Raw genomic sequence first — 24,326 nt, 5'->3', positions numbered from 1 at the left:
ATGTATAACAGGTCTGTGCAACGAGAGTCACGGGCACCGAAGTTGGCGAGGGTAAGGGTGTGGTAGGTAGGGTCGGGCCTGCCAGAGAAGTGCAGGGGAAGCCTCGTGGAGGAGGTGGTACCCAGGCTGAGTCTTCAAAAGATGTGCAGGTGTGCCCCAGGCAGACAGGGAAAACTAGCATTCCAGAAAAGGGTACAGAGTAAGCTGAGGGATAAGGCAAGGCCCAGTAAGGCACCTTCAGGGGGAGTTGCTAGGAGGCAAGGCTTATCAGGGCATAGAGTGTGGTGAGGAGGTTCCACAGAGGTCCCGTCAGAAGGGCCTCATCTGTCCTCCAAGGAGCATGGTCTTTCTGTGGGTGATGGGGAGCCCCAGAGGGTTTAAGCTGGGTAGGGACAGTTTCAAGTTGTATTGTAGCAGAATGTTCACACAGGCTACAACAGGGAAAATGAAGTAGCTGGAGGGCGGGCTGGAGTGAGCTTGTGGCACCAGTTGGGGCTATTGCGGCTGTCAGGCAAGGATTTGAACTATACGGAGGGTTTGAGGCTGGGAGATGTTAAGCAGGGAGGCAGAATTTGTAGGGCTTGGTTTCAGATGGCTCTGAGGGATATGGAGGAGAAAGAAGGCTGTCCTTCTCACTAAGAGGAAATATGAGGAGGTAGGCAGGGAGTTGAGTTCCAGACATACTGGATTTGAACAACTGTAGCAGGTGAATAAAGTTGCAAGAAGCTGCCAGTAGAGAAGGACAGACCAGAAATCAAGAGAGAAACTAGCTGGTGGAACAAAGTCCTGATCCTGGAGAGGTGCAGACTGACTACAGGTAGAGATGGATTACTGTTAAACTGACAGCACATCTCTAGGCTGAGCCTGGGGGTGAGGAAGGGAGGAGGTGCGGTATTAGAGAAATTTGCTGGTCTGTGGGTGGGACGCTGAGGGAGGCCACACCTGACAGGTTCAAGGTTCTCAGTAGATGAGCTGAGGGGAGCTGGCAGGGGTCTGAGGACAATGGTCAAAGGGTACAAGGTAGCCTTTGTGGGGACTGGGAGAGGGAAGTGACCCAAGTCACACACAAGGCTTGCTGAGGTATATCTGTGGGCCAAACTGAGGGTGAAACAGTTGCTTTTTTGTTTGTTTGTTTTGCTTGGCATTTAACATATGTTTTTAATTGTCCCATGGCCATTCCCATGAACTTAGAAACAAATTAGTGACAGGTCATGGGACTTCCTGTTCACAACCTTCCCCTAGCACCCAGCAGTGATGGCATTAAGGATGGGGGTTTCACAGCCTACGTGGTTTGGTTTAACAACTGTCACTGCTGAGGCTGGAAACCACCTCCTCATGCCTAATTTAGTTGATTCTGGATAGAGATGACTCCCGATGGCCTCCTCGGGACACCATCTGGCTCCCTAGTTAAAGCTGCTGCTCCAAGTCTTGGCTGACAGACTGGATGTAGAGTTGGCAAAGGAGAATGGAAAGGAGTGTGTCCTGGCCAAGCACACAGGTCTAGGTTCACCCAAATGTGTGCTCTTGGAAGCTATTGACTTTTACTCCCTGAAGATCTTGGACCACTTTCAGCCTGAGGCAGGAGGCGGGTGGGTGGGGGAGTGAGGTGTGAGTTTGCTAACTGACAGTCAAGTTCAGGTTTTTAACACACATTAAGACAAACTCAGGAAAAGAATGGGACTCTACTTTATTAGGCAGCACTGAGCATCCATCCTGAGCCATGTGTAGGAGGCGGTTCCGCATTTCCCAGAAACACCTCTCATCTGCTCTTCTCATAACAACCCCCTTCGCCTGTTGTGATGCCCGTCTTTGCTGTCTGAAGGCTCAAGGGCCCGAGAACAAAGCCCGGGTAGTACCCTAAAATCAAGGGCAATCTCTGTAGGACAATTCCTGATTCAAGCCCAGATCTCTCCAGGGGACAGATGACCTGTCCTCAAAACCAGCTCTTTCTTAAAAATAGCATTCTTAGTATACAAAAGCTATTGGGTCGAATTCTAGCTCTTCATGTATAAAATAAACAGAAGAACAAGGAAATGACAAGTGCATAGAGTGATGCTTATGGGGCTACGTGTCTGTGGGGTAGACACAAGCCCATCCTGCAGAGTGCAGGAATGCTTCACCTCTGATGAAAGAGAAATGACCACACCAGGGATAGGCAACTGGCGGGGTCTCCACCTTCACACTCAAAAAGACAAAAACAACAACAAAAAAAACCCTATGATTCGCCATAAGAGCTAGTGCATTCCCCCTGGCAGCCGACTTACCACAGGACAATAGCAGAGATAAAAGCAAACATGTAAATTTCCCCAGTTAACAGCTTTCCTGGAAGGCCCTGTTCAACTCTTATCAATGGAAAGGCTACGGAGACACTGGTTCCAGGACACACTCCCTTGTGTTTTGGTGTTCCTGACACTTCCTAGAGAGAAAAGGACTTTATCTTTTCTCTATAGGAATTGGAGAAGTCTCTCCACCCTGATTTGAAATCAAAGCCCAGGACACAGAGCCAGGAAGAGCCAGTCTGACATGAGCAGGGTGCCTGGACTGCTAGCAGCTCAGGGTGAAGGCACCTTAGCCCAACGAAATGGCAGCACAACAACCAGGCGGCACCAACCGATTTCTGCTATTTCTCCGGGGACTCAGCCGGGCTATGGGCCATGCTGTCTTCTGTTCCTCACGGAAAAAAAACACTCCCCCTATTCTACCAAAGAGGAAACTGAGGCACAGAGGATCAGGAGAGAGGGAGCCAGTCAAGCCATGAAAAAGACCCAACTTTCTGACCTTCCATTCCTACACTCTGTTCTTTGGGTTTGACTCCGACCACAAAGATGATGGGACCCTAGGAATGAGGATGAGCAGGGGTAAGATTCTGGCAAAAATCTCCAAAGACCAAGAACGGGTCTTCTAATGAGATACCCCCGCTCGGGGGCAATGTGACAGCTCCCTCTCCTGGGCCAGTCCCCTCACTTTCCCTCTTCGCCATGTCAGTAAAGTTTCTCTTTCATGTGGGTTCTCTGATGTGTAATGAAATTGGAGCTGTTGCTGAAGCCTTTGCCACACTCGGGGCACTTGTAGGGCTTCTCCCCCGTGTGGATTCGCTGGTGTATAATGAGAACTGAATTCCAGCTAAAGCCCTTCCCACATTCTGGGCACCGGTAGGGCTTGTCCCCCAAGTGGGCCCTCTGGTGCATGACCAGGATGGAGCCCCGGCTGAAGCTCTTGCCGCACATGAGGCACTCGTAGGGCTTCTCGCCCGTGTGCGTCCGCTGGTGCACCACCAGCTGGGAGCGCTGGCTGAAGCCCTTCCCGCACTCGCCGCACTTGTAGGGCTTCTCCCCCGTGTGGATCCGCTGGTGCTTGATGAGGTTGGAGCTCCAGCTGAAGCTCTCCCCGCACGTCAGGCACTCGTAGGGTTTCTCGCCTGTGTGCGTCCCCTGGTGCGCGATCAGGCTGGAGCTCTGGCTGAAGCCCTTCCCGCACTCACCGCACTTGTAGGGCTTCTCCACCAGGTGGGTCCTGCGGTGCGTGGCCAGGTTGGAGCTACGGCTGAAGCTTTTCCCACACTCACCGCACTGGTAGGGCTTCTCTCCCGTGTGAGTCCTCCGGTGGGTGATGAGGGCGGAGCTCTGACTGAACCTCTGGCCACAGTCGGGACACTTGTACGGTTTCTCCCCGGTGTGGATCCTCTGGTGTCGGATCAGGTTGGAGTTGTAGCTAAAGCTTTCACCACATTCTTTACATTCGTAGGGCTTCTCTCCGGTGTGGATTCCCTGATGCGTATTAAGGCTGGACCGGTTGCCGAAGCTCTTGCCACACTCGGGGCACGAGTACGGTTTCTCCCCTGTGTGGGTGCGCTGGTGAGCGATGAGATTGGGGCTCCTGCTGAAACTCTTGCCACACTCGGCACACTGAAAGGGTTTCTCACCCGTGTGGATCCTCTGGTGGGTTATGAGGTTTGCGCTCCGGCTAAAGCTTTTCCCACAATCCCTGCATTTGTAAGGTTTCTCTCCGGTGTGAGTCGTTTGGTGTCTACTAAAGTTTGAACCATCACTAAAGCTCTTCCCACATTCATCGCATTTGTAGTATTTTTCTCCCGTGTGGGTCCGCTCGTGGGTGATTAGGTGGGATTTCCGGCTGAAGGTTTTCCCACACTGGGGACATTCATAGGGCTTCTCACCCAGGTAGGTGCCCTGAAGGCCTATGAGCTGTCCAACCTCCTTGCCCTGGGATGGCACCTCTCCATGGTCCTCACCTGGGCCATTTCTCTGGGGACCCCTGGAGCCACAGTCCCTCTCAAAGTCACTTTCCCAATCAGACTGCTGAACGCCTTCCCCTTCAGGCATTTCTGAGAAGATCTCATGTGACACCACCTCCTCAAATATGTCTTGATTAAAGTTCTCCCCATTTTCACTCTGGATCTCAAAATCTGAAATAATGAAGAAAGACGTACACTTTAGACTCAATTCCTTGTAATTATGAGAAAAGGAAACCAAAAGGGAAATCCTAAAAAATTCAACATCTAGTGAAAATAAAGAGGCTAAAGAATCCTTAAAATTTTTTTAAAACCAGGTTTACTTCTTTTTAACCAGTTATCTAGTTGCCAGGCCTCAACCTTTCTGGTAATCACCCAGAATTTCTAACTCTTAAAACTGTAGGTTCTATGTCTCCACTTGTTTCTTCATTTAGAAATGAGGGCAAGTTAAAATTTGAAAATCCCAATCGAGGGAATGCTACAGGGTATATGATAACCCCCAAAGCTCACCCATGATGCTTAGTAGGTGCTCACTTCAATTCGATACATGAATGAGTTTTTTATTGCTATCACAGAAATTTCTCTAAAGTTCTCCTTTCAAAAGGAGCTTATATAATAATAATCTTGTGCACTAAAATATGTCTGGTGTTTATCTTATTAGCTGGCATGTAAATAAGACACAGACAAGAGGACAGCACCCCTGCAACAAGGACTCTAGCTGTCTATCGAGATGACTGGAAACTAGCAAGTGGGCAGTTCAAAAAGCCCTCAATTTTATCTGCAGTGAGAGCCTACAGGTAGACCTCGCATTGCTAATACAAAATGTCTACCTTCCTAGAATCTTTATTTCCAGAACCTTGTCAAATCCTCTACTGCCCAATGCTTATCAAACACGTGGGCAAAAGAAATCACTGAAGAAGACTGCTGGAAGAATGAATATACACCCCCTTCCTTAGATTAGAGACTTTAATAAATCTGTCTCAGGATTAGGCCAGAGCAGCAGAGAGCTGTGAGCCTGGACCACATTGTTCTGACCCCAGCAAACTATGTTCATTGAACTGTGTGTTATTTTAATGGCTCCGGCTGACAATGACGAACACTCTAAGGAGAATCATTAGAAATTAATGGCTGTCAAGAACATTAACACTGCTAGGAAGTTGTTGATGGCATTGTTTATACCCCACCATGTCCACTTGAGGAGCCTAAGGAGGACATTTTGCTCTGACCAAAATACCAAAAAGCTGCTCTTCCGAACAACCAATTTGTGACTGCCTCACGCCTCTGAGTGTGGCTCAATTTTGCCTTGCCTGCTGGGAAGCTCGGGGCCAAAAGCTCAGAGTAAGAACACTGGATGTTTTCACAGCATGCTATTTGTATTCTTTCATTTCATTTTTTCCCTCCCATTATTTTCTTTTCTACTATCATTTCCTTGTGCATTATTTCTATAAAGCACTTTCAGTTCTTTTTTTCAGAATTCTGTAGCGTATACAGAAATAAGTCAATGATTTATTGATAAAAATGATAAGAAAATTATTCCTAAGCCCTCAAATAAGACCCCCTGAGAAAGCAGATCCATCCATAACAGGGCAGGCAATTAGCAAAATAATTACACAAAGTCCGGTTGACATTTCCATTATTAAAGCTTATAAACAATTTACAGTTAAATGCTCAATTCGGTGATTATTAGTTTCTATAACAATGTAAATTTCCACTTATGTGCATGGTAAAATTTGACATGTATCTTTCAGGCAGAACCTGGGTTCCACCTATGCCTATAAGTGTATTTAAACTTGCAAAACAGGCATGTAATTGCATTTCTTGCTCACACTAGCATATATGCTGCTGGTAATCTGTGAGCTCATATAATCGCCCTCCAGCCCCCTCCCCCAGATCTCCAGGGGATGGATGTCAGTATGAGGGACCGAATGCAGGCTTCCGCTTGGCCAGGGTTAGTAGGTCTGTGCTTCAACTTCCTGCAACAATGTTTTGCAAGTTTCTAGCACAGAGCTCTGCTATCATAACTCTTCTAAAAGGTGCTGTAGGCTGAGGCCCTAATTTATTTTTTGCAAGCTAACACGACCAAAAATATTTTTTTGATAACTCTAGTAACCATTTTCTTCTGAATAGGAACATTAGCTAATAAGGGTGTCACTGCCTTAAGATCAGAACTGGTATGTTCTGGAATGAGCTCAGACGCAACAGGGAAAACAAACTCAAACTTCGTTTTAGTGAGATTAGGAAGAGGATTAATTTGCAGACACCAATACATGTAAGGGCTTCCAAAAACAGCAGACACTGGACAGAAGCCAGTGAGGGAGGAAGTGGGTGAACAAGCATGGAAAATAGCATGTGGGAGGAGGATGGTACTCAGGGGAAGCAGACCTCAAAAAGCTCAGGCAGAACATCACTTCCTGAAGGTAAGGAACGCACCCTCAAGTTCGACAGTGCACTTAAAGACTGGGGTGAGCAGGACTGACTTCCTTGGTTCAGAGAAGCAAAGGGGGCGAGGCTACGACCAGAATCACACAGATGAGCCACGTGAGGAAAGAGCCTTTGACTCTCACGCGTTAAGCATGAGAATTATTAGTTAAATGAAGCCACCATCTCTGCGAAGGAAGATCACAAAGCAGAAGTTAAGAAAGAGCGAGACAACAGAAAGATGAAACGTGAACTGGCAGAACTGAGGAAAAGAGGGGGAGAAATCCAGAGAAATGAAGACGGATGTGAAGAAACACAAAGGAAAACAGACATGGAAAAACTAAACCAAAGGAACCAATACTTCAAGTACAATCTATAAAGGTATAAGAACCCTTGAAAAGTACACTGTATACCAAGGAAAACTAACCGAGAATGGTTAATAACGAGACTGGACAACAATGCAAAAAGATCAAATCACTTATGTGGAGGAAGGAAACCAACTGGTCTCAGATTTCTCGACAGTAACACTCGGTGCCAGTAGATAGTGCAGCAACAGCTACAAGGTACGCAAGAAAAGAAAATGTATGCCAAGGATTTTATGTTCAACAAAAATGTCCTTCAAAATAATATTCAATGCAATTGAAAAAAAGTGCTATTGAAAAACTCATAACTTCCAGTAAGTTTTTAATACAAATCTCAGGATTCCACTGATTAAAGGGACTGAACAGAAAAACAAACAAACAAACAAAAACCTGTACTACAAGTATAAAGTTTAGAGACAAACAGCTTTGGATATACACAACTTCATGGAATACTGTTCATATGAGCCCTTCTGGAGGAAACTAATAGATGAATTTCAGTAAACCAAGAGGTAAAGAGAACTCTAGAGCAGAGATTGGAGATGAAAACAATGCATTTGTTATTTTAGAACGAAGTCTAAAACCACCACGGCGGTTAGAGTGACAAGGGAATGTAAATGTTATACGGGTGATATAGAAATGACACTCTAATGAAAACTGGGGTTGGGGGAAGAAGATGGAGTATAGGATATACTCACTGATTGCCTTAATACCTGGGACCTCGAAGGATATCATTTAAAATTGACAAATCATGTAACTGAAGTATAAACGTCTTTAACTATGGAAAACAGTATGGAAGTTCCTGAAAAAATAAAAATATAACTACCATGTGACTCAGTAGTCCATCTTCTGGGTGTATACTGTTTCCTAAGGAAAGAAAATCACTATCTCAAATAGGTATCTGCACCCCCATATTCACTGCAGCATTGTGTACAATAGCCAAGGCAAGAAGATTCTTAGAAGTACTATTAAATTTCTGATGGTCTAATAGGCAAAAGAATAGTTTCTTGATTTAATGAGTATTTCCCTAACTTGTAAGGTTAAATTTATCTTGTGTAACTTGAGAAGTAGGGATCTCTTTCTGTGTAATTTATGAAGTAGGGGTCTAATTTTAGTTTTTTTCAAAATGGCTAGACCACTGTCCAAATGCCACTCGTTGAACGGTTCTTGAATTGCCACAGGACCTCTTCCCTCATGGGTCAGAAGATAAAAGCCACAACCATAGCTCGGTCTAAACCAGTGGTTCTTGTATTTTCCCGCCCTTAACACATACTCTCAACTCGTGTGCACAGCACATTCCTGTGGCTATTCACAGGGCTGTGTGTTCCCCCGCCTAGCCATTGGGCTCCTCTTTCTCTCCAGTGCTAGAAAGCATATCAGAATGAGTGTGAGGAAAACTGATGTCAATATGGAGATAAACCTGAATTTACTGTAGCTTGCTTAGAACAATGAAACTGGTCACTAACTGTGGCACTTTAGTGTGGGTTAGGTTCAAGGTTCTCGTAAAGCCCCACCCACCTGATTGTGACAAACCGCTGCATCTCAACACTATGGTCAGAGGCATTGGTCTAAAATACAGAAGTGATTCCACACAGCTTATGTCTAGGTCAGGCTCTCCCATCGAAACGCTGCCCTGAAAAGCCTACTGGGAACCTGATCAGACCTGAGTGATGGGGAACATTGTTCCACCCGAGCTCCGGGTGCTTGAAAGACTAACTGCTGATAAAAACAGAAATGAGTTCTGTTATGAGTTTAAATGAATGACGGCCAAACATTTTACAGTTATAACGCTACATCTCTCTAAGAGTTCTGTATAGTATAGGTTTCAAATACTTAAGTAGATTCAAAGTGATTTTGTTTTGAAGCTGAGAATTGTAGCTTTAGAAAGACATACATCTTTACAACTGTCCAACACCTTCCACTCCCCTTCTTGTTAAGAAAGATGAATGTTATGTGTTCGTTTGTTGTTAAGGGAGCATATTGCCGGGGCAGCAGGCTCCAGATAGGTAAGCTGTTGCCTGTGCCCACAGAAAGCCTGATGATGCCGGGGATGGCTGGAGAGGTCAGGTGTGACTCTTGGGCTCACCTGTTGGAAAAGAGTAGGTTTGAAGCTGACAGTCTCCATTTCTCTGTAGTACAGATGAAGAAGAATGAAAGAAAAGAAAACAAAGGTTCTTTGCCTTCTGGGATTTTATAGGTCCCTGGAAGAAATAAAACAAGTATTCACAGAAATAGGTAACAAACAAGATGGACTATGATAAAAAGCCAAGAGAAGAAGAATCCAAATGCTCTGGAGCGAAGACCCCTATCAGAGGTGATCAGAGATGACCCCAGCTGGGTGGAACTGGGGACAGGGAAGAGGGCCTGGAAGTAAGGACAGCTTTACGGAGTGAGTGGGTCTCCAAGGACGACCAGGATGTTATCACACAGGAACAGGACAAAGCCATTCCAAGTCAAAATTCAGGAGCACAGATGAATGCTAGAAAGCTCAGGTATGTTCAAGAAACAGCAAGACCAGGTCTGAATGGGGCAAGGGCTACAGCAAGAGAGGCCTGCTCAGGGCCATCTGAGCCCGGTCGCACAGGCCCAGGGGCTCCAAGAGGAAGGACGAGGTCACACTTGATTTGGAGACACTGGGGAACTCAGAGACTTTGAAGCAGGAGAGTGCCCGATCACTCAGGTAGGAGTGGAGCCGCTGCAATGGAGGGGAAGGAGGCTGGAGGCAGGGTCCCTTTGGAGGCTGCCGCGAGAGTTCAGGTGAAACACCAAGAGCCTGAATTAGGGCTGGGGACTAAAATGTCCTTGGTTAACATAGCGAGAGAGGAGCTTATCCCTTAACCTATTAACAGAGGTCCAATTTTAATCAGAATGATAAGACACTTTAACTGTGAGCACCTAGGGGTACCTGCTAGTCAAATATTAAACCACCGTGCTGAGTAAATGTGTCCAAATGTCACGAGCTGGTCAAACAGAATAGCGGTCAGGTGGTCTCATGCTGCGTAAATATTTGAGAAGGGATGACAATAACTGCAGGGACATTTGTTAAAGACCAACAAAGATGACCTCCAAGTCAGAAGTCAGGAGACTGACAAACCCGTGCTGGATGTCCCAAGAGAGATGAAGGCACGAAGCCCCCGCAGCAAGCCAGGTTGGGAGGGCTGTTGCAGTGGGTACCTGTGATCACCTGAGACACCTGCTGAGCTCTGACCCTCTGCCTTGTGATTTCCTCAACCAAATAACAACCCCCATAGCCTCTCCTTAGCCCCCAGCCTGTCTGGCCTCTTGGCAGCATCCAACTGAAGACCCTAACGTTCATTACACTTGTCCCTTCCATCAGGAGGCAGGTGAACCAAGTGTTTAAATAGGATTTTGTATTTGTTTAAATAGGAAGAGTAAAATTAACAGTTATTTTCCAAGGCCAAAGAAAATCAGATGCTTTGCTTCAGATAAAACCTAGGATCTACCACACACACGTGGAAGCGAGCAGACTGGAGTTTGACTCCTGGCTCCACCTCTTAACAACTGTGGCCTCGAGTAAGGGCTGATCTTGCTGCACGTCCGTGTCCTCGCCTGTAAAATGACAGTCCTGCCCACCTCACAGGATTGTTAGTGAGAGGGGCAGGTAAGGTGCCCGGCGCAGGGCAGGGCTCACAGGAGGCCTTCAGTGGCAGTCCTTTTGTCCACAGGACGGCCTTCCTCACATCTCCCAAGTCTCTGCAGGTCATCACAACCTTGGCCCTTTCCTTTCCTTGATTCTCTTCCCAGTGTTCTGAATCCTTCGGACTAGATGCTTCTGACTTAGTCCCCTCTGTCTCGGTCCTCGTCTGCATCCCTTCCTTCCAACAGCCCACTGGGAACTATCACTTTGCATCCATCACAGATGAGATGACATGCGTGAGAACATGGGTGCTGTCCTCAGACCCAGGAGTTCGAATCTTGGCCCAGTTCAGCGTCATACTAGCTGCGCGACCTTAAGGGAGTCACTGAACTGCTCTCGCTCTCTCTCAAGGTGGTAGAGTTTCTGGGAATTTTGCGTATTAGATGCTAGGCACACTGCCTGGCCCACAGAAAGGGATGCATAAATGTTAGTCATCATTACTGAATCCTTTGTCACGTGTCCAATCTCCTCTCCTTCCTCTACTGTCCCCACCTTGGCCCAACCCCTATCACTGCACACCCGATGTCTAAGTGGCTTCCTGGCTGCTCTCCTGCCTCTAGCTTCTCCTCACTGTAATCAAACCTACATCCTGTTGTCAAACTCAGCTTCCTCCCATGCCCCTCAGGCCCTAGTTTAAGAACCTGCTGAGGCCAATGACAGTCCAAGCCTCCCCCCAAACTCTGCTTCCTCCCACTTCCTAAAAACACACTTTCTACTCCAATCCGCCAGCCTTTCTTACTGTCACCTGAACTGTGCCACGCTGGGCCACCTTTCCAAGCCTCTGCTTAGCACAGCTCCTCTCAGATGCCACCCCTTCTGCCTGCCCTGTACCTTTCCAAATTCTACCCCAGCCTGCAACATCTGCTCAAGTGCCTCAACCTCCATAAAGCCTTCCCTGACCTCTCCTCTCCTGCAGTTCTCATCGGCACACAGGCAGGCATTTTCCACGGCCCTGAAACAGTCCTAGGGGCACAGGTAGATCATAATTAAATATGTGGTGATCAAGGGAGTCCAGTTTACAAGTGAAGAGCAGGATGGAGGCAGAGCAGTTAAACGGTATGCCTGGGTCCCACAGCGTATTAGTAACACAGGACAAATACATTAGCCATTGCAAAGAACTCAAGTTTGTAATTCCTCTTTTAAGAGCCCAGCGTGACTTGATACCACAGAAAGTCCTTAGTTATTAGCTAGTTTACTTGTCATTCATCTTGGTTTCATAAAAATAATCACTTTTTAAAAATAAGATTTGGTTTTTCTAACTGCCGGATGTTTAGGTGTTTATTGCACAACCCAGCCAAGGGGGGAGGGTGGTTATAGGGTCTTCCCCCAGCCCTCCATTAAGCTTCCCAACCACAGAAGTAAAAACCATGCTTGCTAAGCACATGCAGCTCCGAGAGTACTCCTCTAAGCCATCTCCTATACTGAAATTCTGGAAGTCTCACTGCACACAAGGGCATTAAAAAAGGTGATAATGTGCTGATTGCCTGCAGAGAGCGTAGAGGGATGGGGCTGTCCCCAACTCTGTCCCGGATACCACCTTCTCCTCCTCCAACTCGAAGGGGTGCTCCCACCCTCTCCCGTGAGGTTCAGCATCTCACCACTGTCCCGAAGGGTCTGGGTCAAGTCTTCCACCAGGGCCGCAGCCTCCTCGCTGCTTTCTGGCCGATGCTCTTGCAGCCAAGCCTGAATTTCTCTTGGCAGCATGGTCAGCATTTGCTCCTTGGTGTGCACCTCTGGCCTCAGCCAGCGCCGACAAAGCTCTCGAAGGCGGCCGAGTGCCCCCTGTGGCCCTCCAGCTGCCTCCTCGTGGGGGCTGCCCTTGCCAGCACTCTGAGGAAAGGGCTCGGATTCAGGGCCATCCTCCTGCAGCACAGCTTCTTGTACCCAAGAGTCATCCTCCAGGATCATGGTGGTGACCTCCTCCTCTTTTTCTTCTTCTTCTTGAGGCACCTGGACTAAGGGGCTCAGAGGAGTGGTTACTCTTGGCACCTCCGCAGCCATCACCCACGTTCTTGGAACAGTCACCCCAGGCTTCTAGCCTTTAACTTGAGTCTTCTCCAGTCAGGCTCTCTGAGAAGACACCTCCCTACTCAAATTTCAACAAGTAGCCCAGCTGAGAAATGAGAAAGGAAGAGAACCAGAATCAATAAGGAAACTATCCTAAAATGATCAAATTTACAGCAGCCCGGGTCAGGCTACCAAGTAATTTTTATATCTATCTGCAAATCAACACAAGTTTCCTGTCTCTCTTAAAGGAAAAATGGCTTATTCCTGAAAACCTGTATCTCTCTATGGCAAGAGAAGTTAAGAAGAATCAGAAACAAAATATACAGCACTTTTCTTTCCAAAAAACCAACGCAGGAGCATAAGAAATTCAAAGAGCTTTTGCAAGAAGAACCCGGGGCTGAGTTATCTGGCCCTAACTCAGTTCACACTTGCTGCAGAGTGAGTGACCTTGACCTTACAAATCAGTCACCCAACCTCACTGATCACCTAATAAGCAGAGATAATAACACCTATCCTTCTTATCTTGTGGGAACATCTTAAAGATTAGCAATGGATCAGATGTCAAGAAGCTTTGTGCCTCAGTGGAAAGAAGGCAATATCTCAACTGCATTATTACTATATTTTAAAGTATGATGTTTTAAAATGTTCATACTCTTCAATCCAGCCTTGGCCCCCTCAGGAATTTATCTTTAAAAATAACCATCTTTGCAAAGAGAAATTTATTTGTAAGGTCACACAACCATAGCATTCAAATAAAAAAAAAAAAAAAAGGACACATTAAAAATCCAGCAGCAGGGGAATTGTTAATAAATTATGGCACATCCATACAGTAAAATATTAAAAACTACATTGATGTAATAATGGCTACCTTTGGGGGGTAATGACTGAGAAGGAACTCAGAGGAGCCTTTAGGGTGCTGGAAATGTTCTATATATTGATTTGACAATGGTTGCACAAGAGTATACATATGAAATTTAAGATCTGTGCACTCTGCTGTATTTTAAAACATTTTCTAAATTATGCTGACAAAGATTATTAATCATTAATCATTTAAGATAATCCTCATAATATTATAATTATGGATACAAGCAAAACCAGCAAGGCATTAAAACCATAGAAACAATATGAACCCAATTCCCTTTAAAAATGAACAATATACACAGGGGAAAAAAAAAACCCTGGATGGAGATTCTGCAAGATGTTGAGAGCAGTGAAGTGACAAATTATTTAAAGACTATAAAAATGAAAAAATATTTTAAAAAATCATTACTACATCATACTCAGATAACGACTCCCCCTCCCCCAAAAAAAGGGAAGAAGAAGGAAAAACTTTTTAAAAGAACAAAACAGAAATGTTAGTAGGAAAACCGAAGCTCCCAGTGTGTATTTACAGTGACCAGAAGAAACTCAGGGATAACAGAACTATTGGGAGCTCGGGAAAACTGTTCCTAGTAAAGCTAATTCGCTGTGACCTGGGGCATGACACGCCCTCTCTGAGCTCAGTTTCCCCATCTGTAAAATGAGCTCCGCAGGATGTCGTCCAGTGTGCTTCCAGTCCAAACCCTGCGTCCCCGGCTGAATGTGCAAGGAGCTCTCCGTTGGGAGAAAAGCCCGAGTGAGTTAGCTGAGCGGACCCGCGCGTTAACCAGGATCCCCTCCCCGGGCCTCGGGCCGCGGACAGCGCCCCCAGCGCCCCTCCCCCAGCAGGCTGCCAGCACTGGCTCCAGGCCCGTTACTCTCTGCCTCGGGCTACTCCCCTGGGCCGCACGGCGCCAGGCCTGCCTTTCTGGGCTCACCTCTCCGGAGACCAGATCCTGCTCCGGCGGCGGCTCCGCGTGCGAAGCGCCCCGGGCACTGCACGGCCCCTCTCGATTCACGACAGTCCGGCCGGAGGGGCACCGAGAACAATGGACGGGATGGGCCCGCCCTCCGCCGCACTCATTGGCTACCGAGAACGGCCCCTGGAAACTCTGCTTTCTGATTGGCGAATGCTGCACCCAAGACGGGGTGGAGGGGGAGGCAAGGCCGAAGGCACTGTGGGAGATGTAGTCCGCCCAGACCCCCTGGGCTACGGGCCTGGGAAAGGAGTTTTGGGTTAATACTTGGGCAGAGCAGGAGAGCCAGAGGCGGAAAATCCGCAAACTGGCCGTCAGGACCCCAGTATTGGCCAGAGCTGTGATCTGAAACAGGTCATTTCGCTTCTTTAAAGCCTCCATATATTTGTCTATAAAAAGTGAAAGTCGGATGGACTTGAATGTCTTTTTCAGCTGTGAACTGTGTGGCAATTGTTAGGCCCCTCGATGGCCAAAAGCAGTCCCCGAGCGGGAAACGGATCAGCACAGGAAAAGCCTCCTTCGCCCGAGCCCGGGGCCCCTAACCCAACTTGCGGATACGCGCATCTGGCTCGCTCACACACCTTTGTTTTTGCCCGTGGTATTCCTGCGTCTAGGGGAAAGCTCTGTCCCGCTTCTTCTGCCAGGAACGCCCATTCTTTTATCTTTCTCCTCTTCTGTGGAGTACCTGCGCCAGACAGATACTCCGCCCCCAGCACACCTGTTCGGCAGGTGAGTGCAGGAGGTTGGCCTCTATTGTGGTGTTCCCACTCTTGGCGCTCTTGAAGAAATGGCTATCCCGACGATGCTGTATGACAACAAGTAAGACACTGCCCTGAAATCCAAGGGGGAAATATAAGAATGGAGAGAAAAACAATCCCAATGGGCTGTGACAGAACAATTGTGTGTTTGTATAGAGCAATTATTGGAAGCACACACAAATGACTACATTTGTTATTTCAATTTTTATAATTTGCATTTCATGAAAATTTCATTTTATGAATATTCGAGAAATGTTTTATATTATTGATGATTTTAATCTCATTTTTACGAACTAATTGTTCAGATCTTCCTGTTTTTAAAATCGAATTTACCCATAAGAGCTCTTTGTATATTAAAAAAATGGTTCCTCTGTTTGTTACAGAAGTTGCTACTATTTTCTCAGTTTGCTGTTTGTATTTTGCTGTTTCTTTAAAATATAGAACTTTGACTTGACATTTTTATGACATCAAATTTGTCAATGTCTTTTTATAGCTTCTGAGTTTTGTGTTATTCTTAGAAAATTCTCTGTACCACTCCAAAGATTATTTGAATTTCTCTCATTTTTCACTAATTATAACCACTTTAACTAATCCAAGTATAAAGATGCAAAGTGAGGTTCAGCTATTACATACTACATCCATGGTAGCATCTTAATTTATTAGCCCAAAGTGACCACATGCAAACAGCACCACCTCCAGGCTAGAAGTCTGCAGTAAGTGTCTGAATGCAGAATTCCCGGCCACCACCTCTCCAGTAGTCAGCATTCCCAGAGTGCAAGACCTCCAAAATGATTGAGGATGATAATTCTTGGGGATGGTTATGTATTAACAAAGATTTGTTTCTCCACTTTTCCATCCTTACTAGGGATGGGAATTTACACAAAAGGGCAAAGATTTATTTAGTTGGGGTAGGGAGTGGAGATACAGCTGACATTCTCCAGCAGCCTGAGAGTTCATTTATCTCTGCTGTTATCCCAAACCAACACTTAACCACAAGAAACTGGCATTGTCTTGTCAAAGGAAAATCCTAGAGCCAGCCATCTCTGCCCTATGACATTGATCCTAGCCAATATCAACTATCCCAGGTTTAGATAGACAATAAGTCACATTTAAGAACAATTCCTGATATAACCTGGCCCCCAAGCCAGTGCCCTAAGACCAGCCTGGGACAGCGAGCAAGCCTAGAGACACAGCCCTGTTCAGTGAATAGGATTGCTCCTGTAAGTGATTCCTTTCTCTAAGCCACAGGGGTGACAGAGGCTCTGTTCTACCAGTGGACATTCTTAGTTAAAAGCTTCAGAGAACTACTTGGCTAACCTAAGTAAAAGGGACTTACTGAAAGAATATCAGGGACCCCACAGAGTAAATGGGAGCTGAAGGATCAGGCTTGAGAACATTTGAGAACCACGAAATAGAGCAGGGCATCAAGAACCACAGCAACAATCTCTTAACAGGCAGTCCAGACGGCCCACCCCATAAGCCCTAGTGATATTACAGCCATCTCTGTTTGTCTGCCTTCCTCTCAGAGTTCCAACCCAGGAAGAGAGCATTTAGTCGGCTGAGCCTAAATCACATGCCCACCCCCTGGACCCATGAGGGTAAGAGGAAATTGGATTCGGCTGCTAGCTTTCCTTACTAATACCCCACACAAACCGCAGGTTCTCCACTCAAGAGATTAGAGGCCTATTAGGAAAAACTGGAGAGGCACTACCTGTCTTTAGATGTTCAGCAAGAAGGGGCCTCACCCCAAGGAATGCTCAGCCAAAGGCCTCTGAGGCTCCGATGGTGGTGATAATGCTGGGGATGGGCAAAACACGCTTTCCATAGCACCTGGTCACAGTCAGGGCCAATATTCTTGAGCACATGAGGCCGAGACATTGAGGCAGAGGGGCCTTTGGGCCCTGGGATGCAGGAAGCAACTCCTGCTACCCAATCATTGCTTAACCCAACCTACTTCCTCGATGTCACAGTAAGAAGGGAGAGTCCTCTGGTTGTATGAAAGGTGTGTGTCTCACTCTTTCTTGTTATGCCACAGAATCAGAGCCACTAAATATGATTAGGAAAGATCATTTAAATGGACAGCATTGCAGGATGCCATAAGACTGGCCTAAAGAGAAAGGAAAGACTAAAGGGGGGCTCATTGCAGGAATGCCCAAAAAATAAGAGAAACTAGAGAATAGGATCTGGGAAAAATTTATTTTCACGAGGGAAGAGCAAAATTCAGTCCAATTGAGTGTCACTGAACAATTGTGAAATTAAGCATCACATGGTACAGTCCCATGTAAAAAGAAGCTAGAGCAGGATTTTTTTTTGGAATGGAATTTTTTCACTTCCCAAGGCCAGCATCTTTTCCGGTTTTTGGTTTTTTTTAATTTTTTTTTTTATGAATAGTTTTTATTTAGTGCAACAGAGGAAGGCCCTTTGAACCTTGTGTTGCTCCTCAAGGGGTGCTGGCTTTTCTCTTTCTCAGCTGTCCTGTGCTAGCCTGGGCTTCTAGCCTCTTTGTGCCAAGAAGAAAGAGGAGAATGGATTCGCAGCCTCCGGCCAGTTCCCATGCCCTATTCTGAACTGCTCTATTCAAGGATATTTCTGAGAAGGCACAAGGGTGCTCTGCACTGGACAGAATGACTCGGGAGGGAGCCCCAGTATGGGTTGGTGCTTGCCAAGACACAGAGGCACCAGTGGCACAGGGATGGCTCAAGACAGAATGTCTTAGAGAGGAGTCAGCTCTGTAATCTTCAATGTCCCCCAAACCATGACAAGTAAAGACTAATTATAAAGATATGAAGAAAAAAAAAGGAAAATCTTTAAATACATGCTCATGCACACACATACACATACACAATCTCTAGGCTTCTCAGTTCATAGGAAGAAAATTAACATTAGAATAGTTAGTTGACCATTTGAAAGAGAAAAAATCTTGTAACCTTCAGTAAAGCTTGCAGGGCACTTGGCATGCAAGACACTTTAAGACCAGTTCCCTGACTTGTCAAACCAGATGCTGCCAACAAGCTACTTCTTTACAAATACTGAAGCCACTGAAAATGAGATTTACCATGCCACGTGGCCTGGGAGGTACAGACATCTCCTGGAAATGGTTTGGTGCCATGGACTTTCTCCTAATGGGCTGGTTGTGCATTTGATTTCTCACACACACATACACACACACACGTGCACGCAAGCAACTTAATTTTTTAAATTATGAAACTAATGTACTCAGAAATCAGGAAGAAAAATACAAATTTGAACACAAAAGTTAAAAAATGTCTGCATGGCATAATAGGCCACACATGAAGTAAAAAAATAAATGACAAAGTGGGAGAAATATTTGTAAGATATTGTAACACACGAAAGACCAATTTTCTAATTTACTATGAGTTTATCCAAATAAGCATAAAAAAGACCAAGAACTCAATAGAAAAATGGGCAAAGGATAAGAATAAGCAGGTCAGGGAGAGACGGGGAGAGGTGAGGAAAGCTCAGTCCCACTAGTAATTTGTAAAATGCAACCATAGATAATGTTTAGTCATCTATACTTGGAATTCTATTAGCCTTTTAAAAAATGAGGTTGATCTCTATATGCTGATGTAGAAAGATCTCTAGGTGGGTGAAAAAACAAGGTGTGAAACAGTATGCATACAGCATGATACATTTTGTGGAAAAAAAAAGTGAAGGGAAGAAACATTTAATATCTATGCTGAGAGGTACCTAATAAATTTTTCTTGTTGTATACACAAGAAAGTGAATGGTGATTTGCTTTATAGAGAGGGACTGCAAAACAGGACAGAGACATTTTTACTTTTAATTTTATAGTTTCCTAAAATGCTTGACAGTTTACCATATACGTGCATTTTTTTAAATATAATAACAATGGAGTTGAGGAATTTTGAGTCATTTCCTCTTGAAACTTTTTGTATTAGAAGAAAAAAGCAATAGCGAAGATGTGGAGCAACAGGAACTCTCATCCATTGATAGTGGGAATGCAAAATAGTACAGGCACTTTGGAAGACAGTTTGGTGGTTTATAAAAGTAAACATACTCCTACCATATGATCCAGCAATGATGCTCCTTGGTATTTACCCAGAGGAATCAAAAACTTATGCCCACATTAAAACCTGCACACAGATGTTTATAGCAACTTTATTCATAATTGCCCACACTTGCAAGCAACCAAGATGTCCTTCAGTAGGTGAATAAACTGTGGACCATCCAGACAATGGAATAATATTATTCAGCACTAAGGAGAAATGAGGTATCAAGCCATGAAAAAGCATGGAGAAAAGTTAAATGCATATTACTAAGTGAAAGAAGCCGATCTGAAAAGGCTACCTCCTTGTATGAGTCCAACTATATCACATTCTGGAAAAAGCCAAATTATGGAGAGAGTGAAAAGATTAGGGGTTGGGTGGAGGAGAAGGTCAGGGAAGGATGAATAGGTAGAGCACAGAAGATTTTTAGGGCACTGAAAATATTCTGTATGATGTGATAATGATGAATACACATCATTATACCTTTGTCCAAACCCATAGGACATACACCGCCACAAGTGGTAAACTGGATGAATAAGTGAAGAAAACAAGATGAAGTCAGAATAGCTAAGCCGACTTAATATGGAGTCTATATCATCAAACTGACAAAACTGGTTCAGACCAAATGGGCTGAAGCATAAGGAATAGATTTTATTTTATCTTAAGTAGCCTGAGGACTTAAACTTTGAACATTTCTGTTGTTCCTGGAGAAATATATATAAATCCTGTAAATAACCCTCTGAAGGACTTAGGAAAAAATGTTCATGTGCTCAGACTGCCTGACATCCATTATCCAGACCACCAAACGTCTGGGAAATTACCATCACAGACCGATCTAGAGGCTAAGAATGCAGGACTGATTCTTTCCAAGAATGTAATTTTTACTATAAGAATGCTCAGCTTTTCTGTCTTCTTCAGAACATCCTGGGGATTGTCGAGTTGTGTCTCTGATTTGCAAGTCCTAAGACTCTCGAATAAATCTTTGTCATTTATTTCTAACCAAAGCCTCCTGACTATTTTGTGCTCAGTGGACAATAGGGACTTTGGGTGATGATGATGTGTCAGTGTAGATTCGTCATTTGAAACAAATGTGCTACTCTGGTGGGGGTTGTTGCTAACAGGGAAGGCTGCCCATACGAGGGGGTAGGGGGTGTTAATAGGAACTCTTTGTACCTTCCTTTTAATTTTGCTGTGAACCTAAGAGTGCTGTAAAAAATAAAGTCTTAAAAATAAAAATAATGAAAAAAATTTAAAATACAGTAACATACCATTATACATCCTTTATATGAGGAAAATAATTGTTTCTGTCAGAGCCAAACAAAACAAAAAGGCAAGATGAAATACGCTACTTGTAGAAATTTTGGAAAATACAGACACTTTTAAAAAGATAACAAAAATCTATGTATAATTTCAATACTCAAATATAACTTCTGTTACCACTGTGGTGTGTTTCTTTTCATTTTTTTTTTCTACGTATATGAATGTGGCCAATATGAACTGTACTACAACATCAAGATACCTTTAAAATAAGAGAAACTAAATCTAGCTCTAACCTCTAACTAGTGAATTAGCCTATAACCTCCTTTTTGGAGTTTCACCTTCTCCAGGAGTGCCTAGGACTCTGGGGTTTATGTACCACATACAAAGCAGTCCTGTGGACACACGCACCTATGCGGGGAAAAGCCCAAGGCGTCCCAGACTCTGGACTGTGGCCTCTTCTGCAATTGCTCCTTACCACCACAAGGTGTCATCCTCTGTGCGTTCAAATCGAGGTCAGGCAACGGGCCCATCCTTCAGAAGTTGTCCTGTTAAGTGCTGGGGAGGAAAAATTCCACTCCCTCAGCACCGATTATTCTAGAGTCCTCTGTAGGTTTTCTAGGGATCTCATACCTTCTCCCTGTGTGCCTTTTCACACAAAAGGTTGGTTACTGGTCCCCACCTTCCCTGAGAATACGGCCTGACTGCCTCCCGGGGGTGGCAGGGGCAGCCATTCAAAACAGCTAAATGCTGTTTACCTCCCTTGGAGGAAGGGTGCCTCCCCTGTGAGTCAACGCCCCAGAAGACTTTCTGGCATTCTTTTAGTAAAAGCAATGAAAAAACAACGCACATATTACATCTTCAGCAGAGTATATGCTACGTATGAATACACTGCATATATATTTTGATATGGTTGTAAACATTACAGATATAGGTCATATCACTTTTCGTGACATATATCTTAAGCATTGTCCCATGTCATTATAAATTATTCATAAATATTATTTTTAATGGTTGAATTATTTATTCATCACATAGTTCTGTTGTAACTTTTGTAATGATTAACCTTTTAGGCACTGGTTATTTCCAATATTTTTGCTATATTGACAATTTTTGTACATACATCTTTGTATGTATTACTGATTATTTCCTTATGAGAAACTTGGTATTGAAATTACTGAATTAAAAACAATTTTAAGTCCTTTTATTCATGCTGAAAAAAGACTTCCAAGAAAGCAAGTATCTTGAGTATTACCAGCAGCAAGCAATATATAGAATGCTTAGCTTACTGCATCCTTATGAAAAGTAATTAAAATAATTTTTTAAATCTGATAATGGGAAAAAGAATTTTTTTAATTTGCAATTAATTACTGGTAGGAATAAACAGTTTTAAATTTATGTTTTCTGTTTCTATAAATTACCTATTATTAGCTGTTGCCCATTTATTTATTGGGGTCTTAATTTTTTTAAATGATTCTTGTGAACCCTTTATTTATTTAAGATATGATCTATTGTTTTTTGTATTTGTTACAAATGTTATTTTGGTGTAATGCTCATTTTAAAATTTTATTAATAACATTTTAATGTTTATAAGTTTTTTAAATTTGTAATTTTTTTAAGATTAAGTTTTTTTAATTGAGGTAAAATTATACACAATGAAATGCATAGATCTTAAGTGCACATGTCAAAGAGTTTTAAAAATATACATACTGGGGTGTGCATGTTTTAAAATTTTTATATATTCTAATTTCTTGGTCTTCTCCAGTGATCACTGTTAAGAAGAAGTGAAAGACTTTGAAATGGACTCCCACAAGAAAGTTACTGGGCATCTTATCTAGAGTACCCTTCCATGTGACCTTTTCTTTTCTTTGATCTGTTTTAACCATCTGTATGTTTCTTACTTGTTGGTAAAATATTGTAGAAAAACTATATTAATGCAAATTATTCTTGTACATAGAAACGCAAATTAGTTGTGGCTGTTGGAATATAATTGATTATTGCTCTGTGGTCAGATACCTCTACGTAGAATTTTTTTAGCGTCCCTTATCTGCCCACATATATGTGTGTGTACAGTGCGCATCTTTGAATTCTCTTGTGAACTAGTTGTAACATCTTATTGGTTCCCTGATTAGTTAGTGAGTTAAATACAATCTTTGACATGTGTTCATTTCATTTCTGCATGAGTCATGCTTATGTCCTCTTTAAGATGAATTTAAGAGCATTCTAAAATGGAAAAAAAAATTTAAATAAAATGAATTTAAACATCATCCATATTCAAGGCATGGGTTAATAGGTCATGGCCTGGATTCATTCTGGAAACAGTTTATTTTGAAGTTCAAACTTATTTAAAAGGGCTAGGACAAGACTGACAGTTCATAATTATGAATAATCAAGAAAAGCTCGAATAGCAACATGTCTTTCCTACCTAGCCATGCCGCTGGTGATTTAGACTCCATGCCCCAAGACCGACATATATATATAATTTTTGCTAGCAAAGGCCTAAGAAGCCTTTCTTTTAAAAAGAAAAAAAGAAAAAGAAAGAAAGCAAAGCTAGAGTTAGTTCTTGTGCTTAGAAAACATAAATAAATATATTCATTTATGTTTCCAAATTTCCAATAAAACAGGGTCAAGGCCATACACTGTGGTCTTTCTGTTTTTGTCTTTTTTCCACCTCAGCTTTTTTTCAAGGCCTTAAAACTTTGAGGAGCCAGTGAGTGTTGGGGAGTTCCTGGAGGGCAAACACCATTTTCATCCACGACTAGTAATAAGTTCTCAGTTGACTCAAAATATTTGTGAAATTAAGCAATTTCCCTAGCGATGTAAAAATTGTTATGCATATATAAGGGAATTGGGCAGGCCTCAGGGAAGAACAGGAGAGAGAGAGAACCTCCTCCAGCCTGGGAAGCCCAGGGCACTGAGGCCCAGATGTTAATGTCCCTCCTTGGTCTTTCCCATCTCCTTCCCACTCCCCAGTCAGGTGGCAGAACCCAGGACAATGGGGAAGAGCGAGTATGGCTGATGCAGCTGAGGTGGGAGCTGTTCTGGCTGGACAGGCCCCTCTGGCTAGAGAGGTGAAGACCACTTTTACCTGCCTGAGAATTGCAGAAATAAATGGCAGGGAATCCTCTGCTTGGGGAATGGCACGCTGAGTAGACTAGAGAGCTGAAAAACAGGATTCTAGGGCACCAGCAAGAACACGATTTCTGGAATAGGTGAAGCCCTCGCCTGCCTCCCCTGGCTAGGAACAGGTGTATTAACCAATGGAAAGGGGATATACCTGGGAATTGTGATGCTAATGGCAGGAAAGCAGAACATCTCTTTTCCACTAACGGTGTCTGCTTCAGGTTCCTTATGTGCAGTCTGAACTGGTCCGGAACCCGGCGGCGACGGACACCATTCAGGCCCTGGCCGCCGGGGGATGAGGCGGAGGACTGGACAGAGGAGGATGTGCAACACGGTCCTAGCGAAGGGCTGACGCCGCCGTTAGTAGCCGGCTGCTCCACGGTAGTCGCGTGAGGCCAGGAGGTTCGCATCTGCAGATCCCTCTCTGGGGGTACAGCCCTTGATCCGCCTCTCAGCTCTGGAAAGGTGACATCTGCAATCAAGTAGCTCGGGAATTGGGTTTAGCACTTGTCACCTCTCGGAACTGGGCGTCCCGGACTCTTGAGTCCTTGGAGGGCTTACTCAGGACTACATTTCCCAGAAGGCGCCGCGGTGATTGATAACTCTATTAGCCTACGGACGAGGAGGATTTCTC

General features: G+C 44.3%; 2 protein-coding genes across 6 annotated transcripts in view; one reads left to right on the top strand and one right to left on the bottom strand.

The window, feature by feature from the left end:
- ZNF774 (zinc finger protein 774) overlaps positions 1-24,326 on the top strand; it is a 52,849-nt gene that overhangs the window by 9,003 nt on the left and 19,520 nt on the right. The gene's annotated exons all lie outside the window — the stretch shown is intronic.
- Positions 1,664-24,214, bottom strand: ZSCAN2 (zinc finger and SCAN domain containing 2). Of its 2 annotated transcripts, XM_039858241.1 has the most exons (5): positions 23,847-24,214; positions 14,488-15,358; positions 12,283-12,797; positions 9,113-9,227; positions 4,298-4,423 (listed from the first exon to the last, which is right to left on the bottom strand). In XM_039858241.1, the coding sequence occupies exons 3-5, from the start codon at positions 12,683-12,685 to the stop codon at positions 4,417-4,419; spliced, it is 525 nt and encodes a 174-aa protein (XP_039714175.1). In that variant the 5' UTR covers positions 12,686-12,797; positions 14,488-15,358; positions 23,847-24,214; the 3' UTR covers positions 4,298-4,416. The 2 variants fall into 2 exon arrangements, with proteins under 2 accessions (XP_039714173.1, XP_039714175.1); XM_039858239.1 differs by lacking the exons at positions 9,113-9,227; positions 23,847-24,214 and having other exon boundaries at positions 1,664-4,423; positions 14,488-14,642.

Source organism: Pteropus medius, unplaced genomic scaffold (assembly GCF_902729225.1).
Source record: "Pteropus medius unplaced genomic scaffold, Ma_sr-lr_union100, whole genome shotgun sequence".
NCBI lineage: Eukaryota > Metazoa > Chordata > Mammalia > Chiroptera > Pteropodidae > Pteropus > Pteropus medius.
This window is presented reverse-complemented; position numbering and strand designations above follow the sequence as displayed.

Bases quoted from the DNA above. Each gene is read 5' to 3' on its own strand.
- ZSCAN2 (XM_039858239.1), bottom strand. From the start codon at position 12,685: ATGGCTGCGGAGGTGCCAAGAGTAACCACTCCTCTGAGCCCCTTAGTC. The intron at 4,424-12,282 runs GTGAGATGCTGA...TCATTATTTCAG, and splicing joins CCAGACCCTTCGGGACAGTG to ATTTTGAGATCCAGAGTGAA.